This window comes from Phyllostomus hastatus, unplaced genomic scaffold (genome assembly GCF_019186645.2).
Source record: "Phyllostomus hastatus isolate PE091 unplaced genomic scaffold, TTU_PhHast_1.1 phas_contig_38, whole genome shotgun sequence".
NCBI classification, from domain to species: Eukaryota; Metazoa; Chordata; class Mammalia; order Chiroptera; family Phyllostomidae; genus Phyllostomus; species Phyllostomus hastatus.
Genome location: NW_025333869.1, coordinates 25,980,359 through 25,992,864, shown reverse-complemented (window position 1 = coordinate 25,992,864; position 12,506 = coordinate 25,980,359). Strand labels below are relative to the sequence as shown.

The 12,506-nt window shown below is 52.1% G+C and overlaps 1 protein-coding gene across 2 annotated transcripts in view; it reads left to right on the top strand.

The window, feature by feature from the left end:
* ADAMTS14 (ADAM metallopeptidase with thrombospondin type 1 motif 14) overlaps positions 1-5,127 on the top strand; it is an 88,913-nt gene extending 83,786 nt beyond the window's left edge. For both annotated transcript variants that reach the window (XM_045842434.1, XM_045842433.1), the window contains exons 20-22: positions 775-904; positions 1,042-1,152; positions 3,175-5,127. In XM_045842434.1, coding sequence (XP_045698390.1) covers positions 775-904; positions 1,042-1,152; positions 3,175-3,683 — 750 coding nt within the window. In that variant the 3' untranslated portion in view covers positions 3,684-5,127. The remainder of the gene's footprint in view (positions 1-774; positions 905-1,041; positions 1,153-3,174) is intronic.
* The last annotated feature ends 7,379 nt before the right edge of the window (positions 5,128-12,506 follow it).

Genomic DNA, 12,506 nt, shown 5'->3' with positions numbered 1-12,506 from the left:
CTGGTAGAGGCTGTGGGTAGGGCCTAACACCCAGTGACCTGGCTGCAGTGGCGGTCTTGCTTTTCTGGGAGGGCCCACCCGTCGCCACCCATTCATCAGGGGAAGGAGGGTGCTGGGCTCAGGGATGCAGTCGGTACGGCAGCCCTGGCAGGTGGCCATCGTCTTCTGCTCTGTGTAGCTACACCTTTTCCTCTCGGGGAAGAAGGCACACGGAACGTGCCTCTGCAGGCTGAGTTTGGTAAACTGAGCCACAGAGTCATTGAAGGTCAGAGCCAGAAGGGTCTGTGGTAACCTTGTCACCCAGCTCTCTGTTTAGCAGATGCCACAATCCAGGTCCCGACATTCTACACCAGGATGTCATCAAGTAAACAGACCCGCCCCAGGTCCCAAGGGTGGGTGGGTCACACAGGGGAGTTGGCCAGGGTGACGCTCAAAATATTCAAGGGCCAGGCCCAGACCGGTCAGCGTGGACGCAGGCACAGGTGCCAGACGGGGCCCCGAGCCAGGGTTGGCTGACAGGGTGGTCTGAGCTCAGGGCCGTGGCCTCCCACCACCCAGGGCAGGGGCATTTGACAAGTGGTGTGCTGTCCCGATGAGGCTATTTAGAAATAGTCCTTGCTTGTCCTTCTGGTCACGTGGGGACTTAGCACCTGTCTCTGTACCCTCTCTGCCCTGGGCACTGGCTGGATTGGAGCTCACTGCCCCCTTCTTCTCTCTCCACCTGCTCTTCCCGGGCCACCGTGTCCTGGCCTGGCCCTGGCCGTGTCACGGCAGTGCTCTGCCACCTGCGGAGAGGGCATCCAGCAGCGGCAGGTGGTGTGCCGGACCAACGCCAACAGCCTCGGGCAGTGCGAGGGGGACAAGCCAGACACCGTCCAGGTCTGCAGCCTGCCCGCCTGCAGAGGTGAGCCAGAGAGGGTGGGCGGAGGGGGCAGAGGACAGGCAGGCCCAACTCCAGTGGCCTCCACCCACAACCCCGCCCAGCCTGTATCCTGGCCCCCCAGAAATACCACATACGAGAGCTGCTTCTTCTGTTCACAGGAAGTCTCCAGAACTCCACAGTGAGGGCTGATGTCCGGGAAGTCGTGACCCCAGGCGGGCAGTGGGTGCCACAGTCTGGGCCCCTACATCCTGTTAACAAGATATCATCAAGTAAGTGTATTTCTGGGCCACCCCCCACCCCCACAACCTTCCGGTGGTCAGTATCACCAGTCCGGGCCATGCGGTGGAGCAGACCTAGCCTTCAATTTGTTCCTTTGACCTTAGCCTCCAGAAGCCTCAGAGGCCTCAGCTATGAGGTGGGGATAAAGCTTGTACTGGTCCATGGTCCCTCATCTACAATTCTAAAATGCTGAAAGCTGCAAAAGTTTACCTAAATTTGGTGCAGACTCATTTGACAGCAAAGTCTGACCTGAACTAACAATTCAGTTATTCTACTATAAAAACATTGCCATATTTGGTTATAAGGTGATATCCCAATCTCCACTGGGGATATTATATAATAAAAATATGGTGAGCCTTTTCTAACCTCAAAAGTTTTGAATTATGAATCATATCTGATTCTAAGATTTTTGGCCAAGCAATTGTAGATCTGAGCCGCCTCCACAGGCGGCTGTTAATTTTCTGTTGAGAAAATTAAATGAGATAATGCATGCACTTCTGTCCAGCTATCAGCTAACAACCACCAAAAGAGTAGTTTCTCTGCCTCATGATCAGTTCTTATTTCTACATGTTCATTCACCTACCTACTCACCCACCTATCCATCCTCCCACCCACCTATCCATCCACCCACCCACCTATCCATCCACCCATCCATCCATCAATAACTGACTAAGCGTCTGCTGTGTACCAGCATCAATGTTCTACATGCCCTCCCTAGGCTTCTTTTCTCTTTGCCTTCCTTGCCTTCCCAAGGGTCAGGGTCTGAGAAGATGAGTAGCAGAAAGATCACAGACCCTAACTCCTAGCTAGAGGACCAAATTGGCTGTGTGACCTTGTGCAAATCCCTGAATGTCTCTGAGCTCAGCGGTCTGACTAGATGTCTTCAGAGGATTTTCTGGCTCTAGCTTTGCTGCCTCTCTGCCTCTGTGCTGAGGCTCAGGCTGTGCAGGCTCCTGGGTTTCTTTCCCTTTTCCTCCCAAGAGCAAAGGGTGAGGCTCTGATTCTGGTCCTACATTTCTGGCGCCACCTAGTGGCCACAAAACTTCATGTTCTATTAGCATAGAAAAATGAAAACATTTTTAGATATTTTAACCAAAGCACACAAAACCAGTATAGTGAGTACCACTCTATGCCAGGAACTTTACAAATGTTATTTATAATGTTATTATTCATTGGCAAATGTCAGCATTATCCCCATTTTACAGATGAGGATCCTGAGGGTTGGAGAGATTGACTTGCCCAAGGCCTCAGAGCTTTGGAGTGGTAGAGCCTTGGTTAGGACCTAGGTCTGCTTGATTCCAAACTTATTGCTGGAGGGCTTAGTGTTCCAAATGTGCTGCCTGTGGCAGGATGTTTGATCAGCTTGTCACAAGTGTGACTTACCTGGGCATTTGCCTGGTCCCGGCTGGAGAGGATCAGGCTCCTTTGGGTTGCTTGGGAGGAGGGTAGGGTTCCCACGCTCTGCTGCAGGTGAGGATCGCCCAGGGGCAGGCCACACCCAGGCCACCCAGGCTGCCCGGTGGAGGAGCTAGGCAGCAGCTGTTTGTAAAGCTCCCCTGGTGATTGATTCTAGCTGGCAGCCCAGTCTGACAACTAATGATGTAGAGCCATGGCCCAGAGTTCCCATGCACGGGCATCACCTTGAAGGTCTTGTCAAAACCCAGACCTGGGCCCCAGCCTGAGTTTCTGATTCAGGAAGTCTGAGAATTAGCATTTCTAACAAGCCTCTTGGGGACACTGATGCTGCTGGTGTGGGGACCCCGCCTTGAGAACCACTGTTCTCAGAGGTTTTAGTCCCTCTGTCACACAGTAAGGGCTGGTGCCCAGTCCTGTCTGTCCTGTCAGGCAGCCCCATGTCTCCACTGGGAAAGGGCTTTATAGTGAGTCCAGCCAGAGCAGGAGAAGAAGGGCCTGCAGCTGGTAGGCTGCGTGGGAGGTGGGAGGCTGTGTCCTGGTGCCACCCGCTGACGAATGTCCTCCTGGCTTCGGTCTTTGTGCTGTATGTGGAGCAGAGCCCTGCACGGAGGACAGGTCCGTTCTCTGTCGGATGGAAATGCAGGAACGCTACTGCTCCATCCCCGGCTACCAGCGGCTGTGCTGTAAGTCCTGTACCAGGAAAGCCTCAGGCCCCGAAGCCAGCCCCGGCCCCAGCCGGGCCTCACCACCGCCCTTCTCCATTCGGGGGAGCCCCTCCCCAGAAGCCATGGCCCCTCCAGATGCTGTGGAACCCACTGTGGAGCCAACGAACTCAGACAACCATCTGCACGGTCGACCTACACAGCTCCCAGGACCCCTGGGCACAAGCTCCCCAGTGACCCAGCACCGCTTTACTCCCCAGAAACTGAGCCCTGGAACATTCCGGGTTACTTCCCCTAGCACCACCCAGTGGCTGCCTCGGGGATGGACCACAGGCGCACCTCTGCCAGCCTCTGAGGGTAAAGGGCAGCTCAGTGGAGACCTGACGCATCCGGGCACCAGCCCTCCTGGCACCAGCCCTCCCGCCACCTCCCCCGTGACATGAACCCTGTCCAGCCCACCCCACCAGTCAAGTTTACACTAGAGACCCACAGCTCAGAGGACATGCAGCAGGCCAGTGGCAAGCACAGACTTCCTTTTAAATTATTTGTCTTCTTGTTCTAGTTATGGGCTGTGATACTTCTAACCCATGAGAAGGGTGTGTGAGGAAGAAAAAAATATCAGGGAAAGCCCTAACCTGAGATACCTCAGCAAGCAGCCCAGGTGACCGAGATGAACCTCTCAGATGCTCCCATCTGTCTCCCCTGCCAGGACCAAGGGCCTGCTAATGCCCTGTCCTTACAGCCACTGATGCGTGCCTTTCCAGAACTGTGGGGCCCTGCGGAGGCCCTGTCAACTGGCCCATGTGCCCAGTGACAGGGGGTCCATAGGGCAGGCAGTCAGAGAGGAAGGGAGCTGGGGTGAGTGTGGTCGTGAGGCTCCAGCTGCAGTGCTGGGGCGGATGGGAGGCGAGTTCATCTCAGGCCCAGCGCATTGTAGCCAGAGCTCCATTCAGCTCTTCCAGCCAAGGCCACGACGATGTGGAGCCCAGCTCACTGGCGCTGGCTGGAGGGCACTGCCGGTGGCCACCTCTGCCCAGCAGACAGCCTCACTCAAGCTCACCCAAGAAGAGGACTCTGAGCACTCTAGAACGTGTCTTCCTCATCCAGAGGTTTCCCGGCTGGTGCTAGAGGTCTGGCTAGGCCAGAAATGGCAACTTTGTCTTCACTCTGGGACGCCAGGGAGACGGCCTGGAAGGGGACTTTGTGGGCCACAGAGGGAGATGTGAGTTCTCAGGCTGTGCCCTGTCAATCATTGCCCTTTTACCAAAGACCACTCCTGCTGGAGTTAGGGGTCTGCTCCCCGCACTGGCTCCAGCTGGGCCAGAGGGTTGTGGTGCTATTGGGGGGTGGGGTTCAGGCCCCAAGGCTGAGATCCAGAGTCTACTCATAGCTGGGCCCTGGAGATGACAGGGGCCACCCAGGGCCAGATATGAGCCTCTGCCCCTTGCCAGGGTGGGGAGTAGACAGGGACCCACAGTGCTATGGTGCTTCAGCCACCCCTATCCTCCAAGGGCAGGTAACCTCCCTAGATACTCCGGCTCTTGGAAGCCACCTAAATACCCAAGGGATCCTTACTCCAAGTCGTGCAGAGGGTCTTTCAGACTCTTCAGCAGGTGATACAGGTGCTTGCTAGTTCTTCCTCCCCCAGGGCAAGGGGCTATTCTGAGCCACGCTGGAGGAATGGGAGCAGGGGGTTGAGTGGAGAAGAGAGCCCTAGATGGGGGCTCCCGCCTGCCTTCTCCCCCTGCCACCTGCCCCTCTCTGGGTGCTGGGCACACACTGAATCATTCCCGAGACCCAGTCTGCCTGTGTTAAGGGCTGTAAACTCTGCGCTTGAAATCCAGATCTTTAAATTTTTATGTATTTATTAACATTGTCCTCAGTGTTTTTTTTGGACTCCAAAATGTTGTGTTGTGGTTTTTTCTGTGTTGTAGAGGACAGGGGCAGTGAAGGCAGAGCTCCAGCATGCCGGGCTGGGCTGCAGCAAGATGATTGGGGGTGGGGGCTGGACGGAGAAATGCTGGAGGCACAGGAGACTTGACCTGCGGCCTCCCTGCCTTGGCCTCACTGGCTCGGGGCTCCTCTGAGCATCAGTGCAGGGTGGAGAGGCGAGGACAGGGCTAGGGGCCCACTCAGGCTTCTCGGCTGAGTAGCTGTGTGGCCTCGGGCGAGTCACCATCCAGAATTTGGTCTGGGAGGTAGTTTTGGGGTCTACATATCGAGGAACATTCTAATTAGCAAAGCTGTTCAAACATGCAAGGGTGACTTCCTTAGAAGGTAGTGAGTGCTCTCTCCCTGAAAAAGTCAGAATGGAGTGTGGGTGCCGGCCAGGGGGCGGAAGGAATGGGATGTATCTCATTGGGCAGGGAGGGCTGATATGAAACACACAGCTGTACAACTTAAAAGTGCCAACCCACACCTAACCCCTGCGGTGTCAGACATCACTAATCCATCACCGAGTGTATGGATTAGTGTGTCACAGGCTCCTCCCTAATATTGTGGGGCCAGGACATGGGCCCAGAGAACACCTCCAGGGACCTCACATGCCTCTGGGGGCATTGTAGCCCTCAAGTTCAAGCTCCATTTACATCTCCCTGCCAACCACCTCCCCTTGGGAACTACCCCCTTTAAGCAGCTACCACTTGGGCCTAGAGGTGCACACCCGGTAACCCAGTCACACCTTCGGGGGACTGACCTGGCAGATGCCAGCGCAGGCCCTGGAATTGCATTCAGGATTGTTCAGGCCCAGTGCGGGCTAGGCACCCAGGAGGAGCTCACAAAGAGGGCTCCCTCACAGAGCGACTGTGGGCCCCAGGTGGGGCAGCGCAGTCCTTGCCATGGCAGGTGGGGTGGGCCCTCTGAAAGCCCCGGCATCCCGGCTCTAACAGGGGCTTCGGTGCACTGCGTGGGGCAGGACTTCCAGGGAAAACACGCACTCTGTCCCCTCCCCCACGGCCCGAGTAACAGTACACTGGAAACGATATTCCCATCCTGAGATCTGTCAAGCCACATCTTCATTTTTTAAATTTTAATCCTCACCCGAGGATGTGTTTGTTGATTTGAGAGAGAGAGAGAGAAACATTGATCCCCGACCAGGGATCGAACTGGAGACCTAGATATGATCCCTGACCAGGAATCAAACCCACAGACTTTGGTGTGTGGGGTGATGCTCCAACCAGCTGAGCCAATGGCCAGGCCGCATCTTCATTTTCAGTGGCACATAGTACCCATTGCATGGCTAAGTGACCATTTACTTCACCAAAATCCCCTGGTACTGTGGTTTTAGGTTGTCTCCAAATTTTGGCATCATAAAAAATGACGCGAGGTAGAACTTTTAATTTTTACCTGATTTTCCTTAAGAGAGCCTTCCAGAAGTGAAATGGAGTGGGAAGTGCACCAAAACCACATTTCACAGACACTTCGTATACATTCCCCAATTGCCTCCAGAAAAGTTGTTCAGACTTTAGTCTCTCCAACGGGATAATAGGACTATCAGCCAAATCTTAGAAATTGTGGTTTTCATCATCTTCTCTCAAAACATTCACAAGAAGTCTTGGGGGTTAAAACAGACGACAGACATCACCAGAACTTCTGGCTTTGCTGTCTGCATGGGAGGAATTGGCACTCTCGGTGATGTCCCCAGGAGCCTAGGATATGTGAGGGGCCTTCGGAATCACCTCAGCTGGCCATCTCGTTAAGTGGTCCGCAGGGTGCAGGGGCAGAGCACCGGTCTGGGAGGCAGAAGATGCAGGTTCCAGCCCAGCTCTGCACGCCTTTGCGTCTGACCGTCAGCGCCTCACTTCACCTATCATCTGCAAGGTGGGGAAAAAGAAATACCCCAGAGCTCAAGTGGGACTTACCAACAGCCTGAGTTTGGTCCTCTGGCTGCATGCCACCTCTGGTCTGCTGGGCTGGGCCAAGGTGGGCTGGCCAGGACCCTCCCAGAGCTGCTGCACAAACATCTTTGCTTGGGGCCCCTCCCTCCCCTCCTCCTCTTTCCCTCTAGCCTGGGACTCAGAGCTCCAGGTCAGGCTGTTTGAAAGGGCCAGAGCCCTGCAAGGAGAGCCAGCCTTCCCTCTGGCTAGCCTGGCTTGGAGGGGGCCCTGCGAGCAGCCCTGGAAGGAGAGTCTAGGAGAGGGTCCTGGCCTGGAAGCCGGGGCACCTGGGTTCTGGCTGTGTGGCTGAGCGGTCACGGCCACCTCTGTGCCTCGGTTGCTTTGTGATCTCTCTGTGGCACTCCGGGCAACGGTGTGCAGATCATGTGCATGGCCACCCCTCACCAGCTGTAAGTTTCTTAGCCTGGCTTTGCCTCTGTTTCTTCACCTAAAAAAAATGGTGATACTAGTAATATTTAATCTTGTTACGAGACCTGAATGGGAAAATATATACCAAAGGCTAAACATAGTGCCAGGGACACCAAAAGCCTGTAACAACCCTGGCGGGGTGGCTTGGTTGGGACGACGTCTCATACAGCAGAAGGCTGCGGGCTCGATCCCCAGCTGGGGTGCGTGCAGGAGGCAGCTGCCCGATGTTTCTCTCTCACAGCAATATTTCTCTCTCTAGAGGCAGTAAATATATCCTTGGGTGAGGATTAAGAAAAAAAAAACACTTTTTAAAGCTTTTAACAAATGTTAGTGATTTTTATTACAGGGATTCCCAATTAATTCTATAGTTTGAACTTAGAACCTCATTGTCCAAGTAAGAAGAAGGGACCTAAGAGAGCTGACGTGTGACCCGAGGCCCCAAGAGAGGAGGGGCTCCCCCGCCCAAGACAGATAGCTCCCTGGGGCGGGGCCACGTGCCGCAGGGCTGTTCCCTGGCAGGGTGTGGGGACAGGCAGACCCTGGGACACACACACCTGGGGTCCTCGGCCCTTCACCCGAGTGCTGTCCGTGGTGGGCACCGGACGACGGCCCACCTTGCCACCTGGGCAGCTGTGTGCGGGGCCCACCCGATCCTAGAAGAAGTGGCCGGATCTGGGAGAGCTGCTCATCAGCACTATTTCCCCCCTCTCCCGCTGACAGGAAAGAAACACCTAAGCAACCAATACCCGGGGTTAGTTACCTTGGATGCCCAACTGGGCAGAATGGAAGAAACAGAGCTGGGCTACATTGATTTAATACCAGCCCTTAAAAGCTGAACAGCCAGCGACCACAGAGGACAAGCCTGTGGTTCCACAAAACCAAGCGGATTGACGGTGCGGCAAGGAGGCGGGAAGCGCCACTGAACGGAGGGACGGAGGAACGAGGGGTGTCTGTCCCAAGGTCTGGATTTCCACCGAGGGTCAGTCCTGGATCAGTGACTTTCTGAGGCAGGACTAGGGTTAATTGAAGTGAGGGTTAATTGGGGGCCGGGGGGCTGAGGAGAGGCAAGGTTGGTTCAGCAGTTGGGTAACCTCAAGAATAAATCAAAAAGCAGCAGCGCTCTGGGAGTCTGCGAGAAAGCACGTTGCTCAGAGAGGGGTGGTTGCGGCCTCTCACAGCTGCCTCGGACCTTGAGGAAAATGGCCTTTGCTGTGAACCCTGCCGCGTGCGGCCTGGCTGTGTACGTCCCCAGCTGGCCTGATGGGTGGCAGGCCGTGTGTTTTCCAGCCTGAGCTGATTTTCGTGCTTGTATCCCACTCAGGTTTTTACTCGTTCACAACCAAGTCGGCCAAAATTAAAATGCAATTACTATTACAGCATCTTGGTCATTATTTTCATTTCTTTGTGCATATTTCAGGGGCCCAGAGGAAATGGAAATAGCAAGGAATGGGTCACTGCTGTAGAAACCTGGGAGGGCCTCACCCACACCCAGGTGCTTCAGGAAGGTTCACCCAGAGATGCCACAGTTGGGGCCAGACCAAGCGAAGGCTCCAGGAATGGACACCTGTTTTGCTCCCTGAAAGTAGTATAATGATAGCAGTTGGGCAAAGAGGTGGAGGAATCTCACAGGGGGCTCCGCCCCCCAGTCTGGTAGAAAAGGTACTGGGTGTGGGCGTGTCCAGGTGGGCGCTGTAGCCCCTGGTACCTATCTCCCTCCCATCAGGGGTAAAGGGCACCTTAGATGGAGATGGAGGAATTGCTAATATGCATTGCCCCCCCCCCCAGCTATCAGGAAGCATGTGAGCAATAGTGACTCTATATTAATAATCTCCGATGGCAAACAACGGCTTAGGTGGATGGAATGCACAGACTGCTCGGCTGCAAAGAGCAAGCAGAACTTTGAGATCCTTGGACCAACATGGGTGGCGGGCTTTTCTTGCAGGGCCACCCTTGTGGACCTAGGAAAGTCCTAGACAGAATGGAGAGTCCTCATATACAAAACAGGAGTTTTGCTTTTAAAACAAAATTATATCCGAATAGACAGTCCTCCAAAATAGATACATAAATGGCCAATTAGCTCAGGGAAAGGTGTTCAACACCATATGCCATCCGAGAAAGGCGCGTTCAAACTACAATGAACCACTTCACACTCACTAGGATAGCTGGGATTTTAAAAAGACAGATAGTAACAAGCGTTGGCAGGTTGTGGAGAAGCGCCAACCCTCATACACTGCTAGTGGGAATATAAAATTGCACAGTTGCTTTGGAAAACAGTCTAGCCAGCTCTCAAAAAAATTAAACATAGCGTTGTCATGTGGCCCAGCAAATCCACTCTAAGTAGATGCCCCCAAGAACGGAACATACAAGCATTCATACACAATGTTTATAGCAGCACTATTCACAATAGCCAAAAGGTATTGTAGAAATAACCCAGATGTCCGTCAGCTGCAGAATGGATAAACAAAATTGGTATGTCCATATTATGAAATATTGTTTGGCTCTAAAAAGAATGAAATAGTAATACATGCTACCACCACCTGGATAAACCTTGAACACATTTTGCTGAACGAAAGATGCCATTCGGAAAAGCGCATATTTTGATTTCATTTGTATGAAATGGCCAGACTAGGCAAATCCATAGAGGCAGAAAATAGTTGGCGGTTGCACAGGGCAGGGGAAGCTTCCAGGCAGATGGAAAGTGACCAGTGGGTACAGGAAACTTACTGCAGACCTACTGGGAAAGGGGCGGGTGGGGGGTCCTCCTGGGTGCAGGAGTCTCTGTCTGGAGTGATGGAAATGTTCTGGAACTGACTGTGTCACACAGTTCTGTGAATACTAGAAACCATCCAGTCGTACACTGTAAATGGGTGGATTTTATGGTTTGTGTATTATACCTCAATAAACTGTTATATTAAAAAATAGTAGGGGGAACTGGGTGTGGGATATATGGGAGCTCTGTATTATTTTCTGTTTTTTTTTTCTGCAAATCTAAAACAGTTCTAAAATTAAAAGCTTATTTTTTAAAAAAAAGTATAGATGAAAACAGAGACACGATTGATTTACTGGCTTTGCAGGACCCAGTCCACCCCAGGCCGCTGCAGAGGAACACAGGGGGACTGTGAGCCAGCAGCACTCTGCTGTCGAGCTCACGTTCAGAGGGGAGAGCACAGGTAAACCAAGAGGAGGATCGAGAAGCCACGGTTTGTGCATATCGTACCCATGCAGAAAATTCTACAGGAAAAAAGGAAGGGAGGAAGGAACCAAAGGAGGAAGGAACCAAAAAAGGAAGGAAAGAGAGAGAAGAAAATAGCATGCCAGAGAATGATGGGTATACATTCTGGAAGAAGACACTCCCAGGAATAAAGATAATATTACATAAGAAATGTTGTGTGCTCTCAAAATATTAAAGATAACAAATTATTTGAAATAAGAGATTGAAGTGGAGAATAGAGGGAGTCGAAAAGGAGGTGGTGTGGGCTAAGAAGCGAAAGACAAAAATAACAGCATCGCAGTGTTAATAAATAGAGTAAAGTAATATCAAGGGTATAGTTGGAGACCAAGACAGTGAAATGGAAGACAGGTTTGAGGAAAATCATGCAGCATGCAGAAGAAATTTACCCAACGTGCAGCAGAGGTGAACCCTGAGACTGCTGTGTGAACCCTGGGAAGGATATACTTGCAAGCTGTTGGAGTGTGGACCGATCACTCAACCTCTCTTCTGACTTCTCATCCATAAACCTGTGCTAATACCAGTGTCTACCACGCGGAGTTACTATGGGCCAGACAGGGTCAAGAGCCTGGGCTCTGCCCACTGGAGCTGCCATGTTCGAAACTGGAATCTGCTTCCTATTTGTATGACCTTGAGCAAGTTACTTCTTTTTCAGCTGTTTATCTGCAAAATTGTCATAATGACAGTAACTTCCCTATAAGTTTACAATGCGGAGTAAATACTTAAGAATGAAACACTTATAAATATGTATTTTAGTTGACATATATTTGATATATAAATAAAGTCAACTTACGCTTAATGGTGAAGAATGAGAAGCATTTCTGTTAAAAAATATTCAAATGCCTACTATCATCATTATTACTTAACTACATTCTCTGAAAGTATTAGCTAACACAATAAGAACAACTTAAAAATGAAAGGTATAATGTGTGTGGGGGGATGCTCTGCCTGTAGCCCGCCCCCCTGCCTCTGCCCTCGGCCCTGAGAATAAGTCTACCAAGACATGATCTGCTTGGGGAGGAAAGGTGGCCGATCTCTCAAAGGAGAAAGGCCAGGAGCTTGTTCCTCAATGGGCTTTTACTGGGTTTAATTTGCATAGGGATACGGGGCAAGTGGTAAAGCTCATCAGTCATTGTCAGGCAGTAATGACCAAACAATAGATAACATTCAAAGAAATCTGAGGGCTTATTCTGAGTCAGGGTGTGATAGTTAAAGGACCAAAAAAACTGGGAAACAAACCCCTTTCATGCTTGGACCCTTATCATTTAAATTGAGGGTATTCTTAGCAAAGCAGGTTTCACAAGATTTTCTGCATTCTTTCTTAGGCCTGATCGCCCCAGGGAACCTGCCCTTTCCAGCATAGGGCTGCACCCACCTCTAGCATTGTTTCAGGCTTAAGTCAGGCAGGAGAAGTAAGGCAGCCAAGAGATTAGGAGACTTCTTGCAGACAGAATGAGGACTCAGGCTATGTCAAAGCTGAGGGGCAAGGGTTCATCACCCCCTTTTTCTATAACCCCCCAAGTCCTTCCCTGAGGGCCCCTTCAAGACTGTGCCTGTCTTAGATCATCCCTCCTTTCCTGTCATTGGCTAACCAGTCATCCGCCTGGTGCCAAGCCAGGTGAAGTGAAAGGGGGCAGAGGCTGCACCCCTACAAGGAAGATAAGCTTTGTCTCCTTAATGGTTTATGGTCCCAAGCTCTTTTTACTCAGCCTTAGCCACAAGGGGTTACAGTT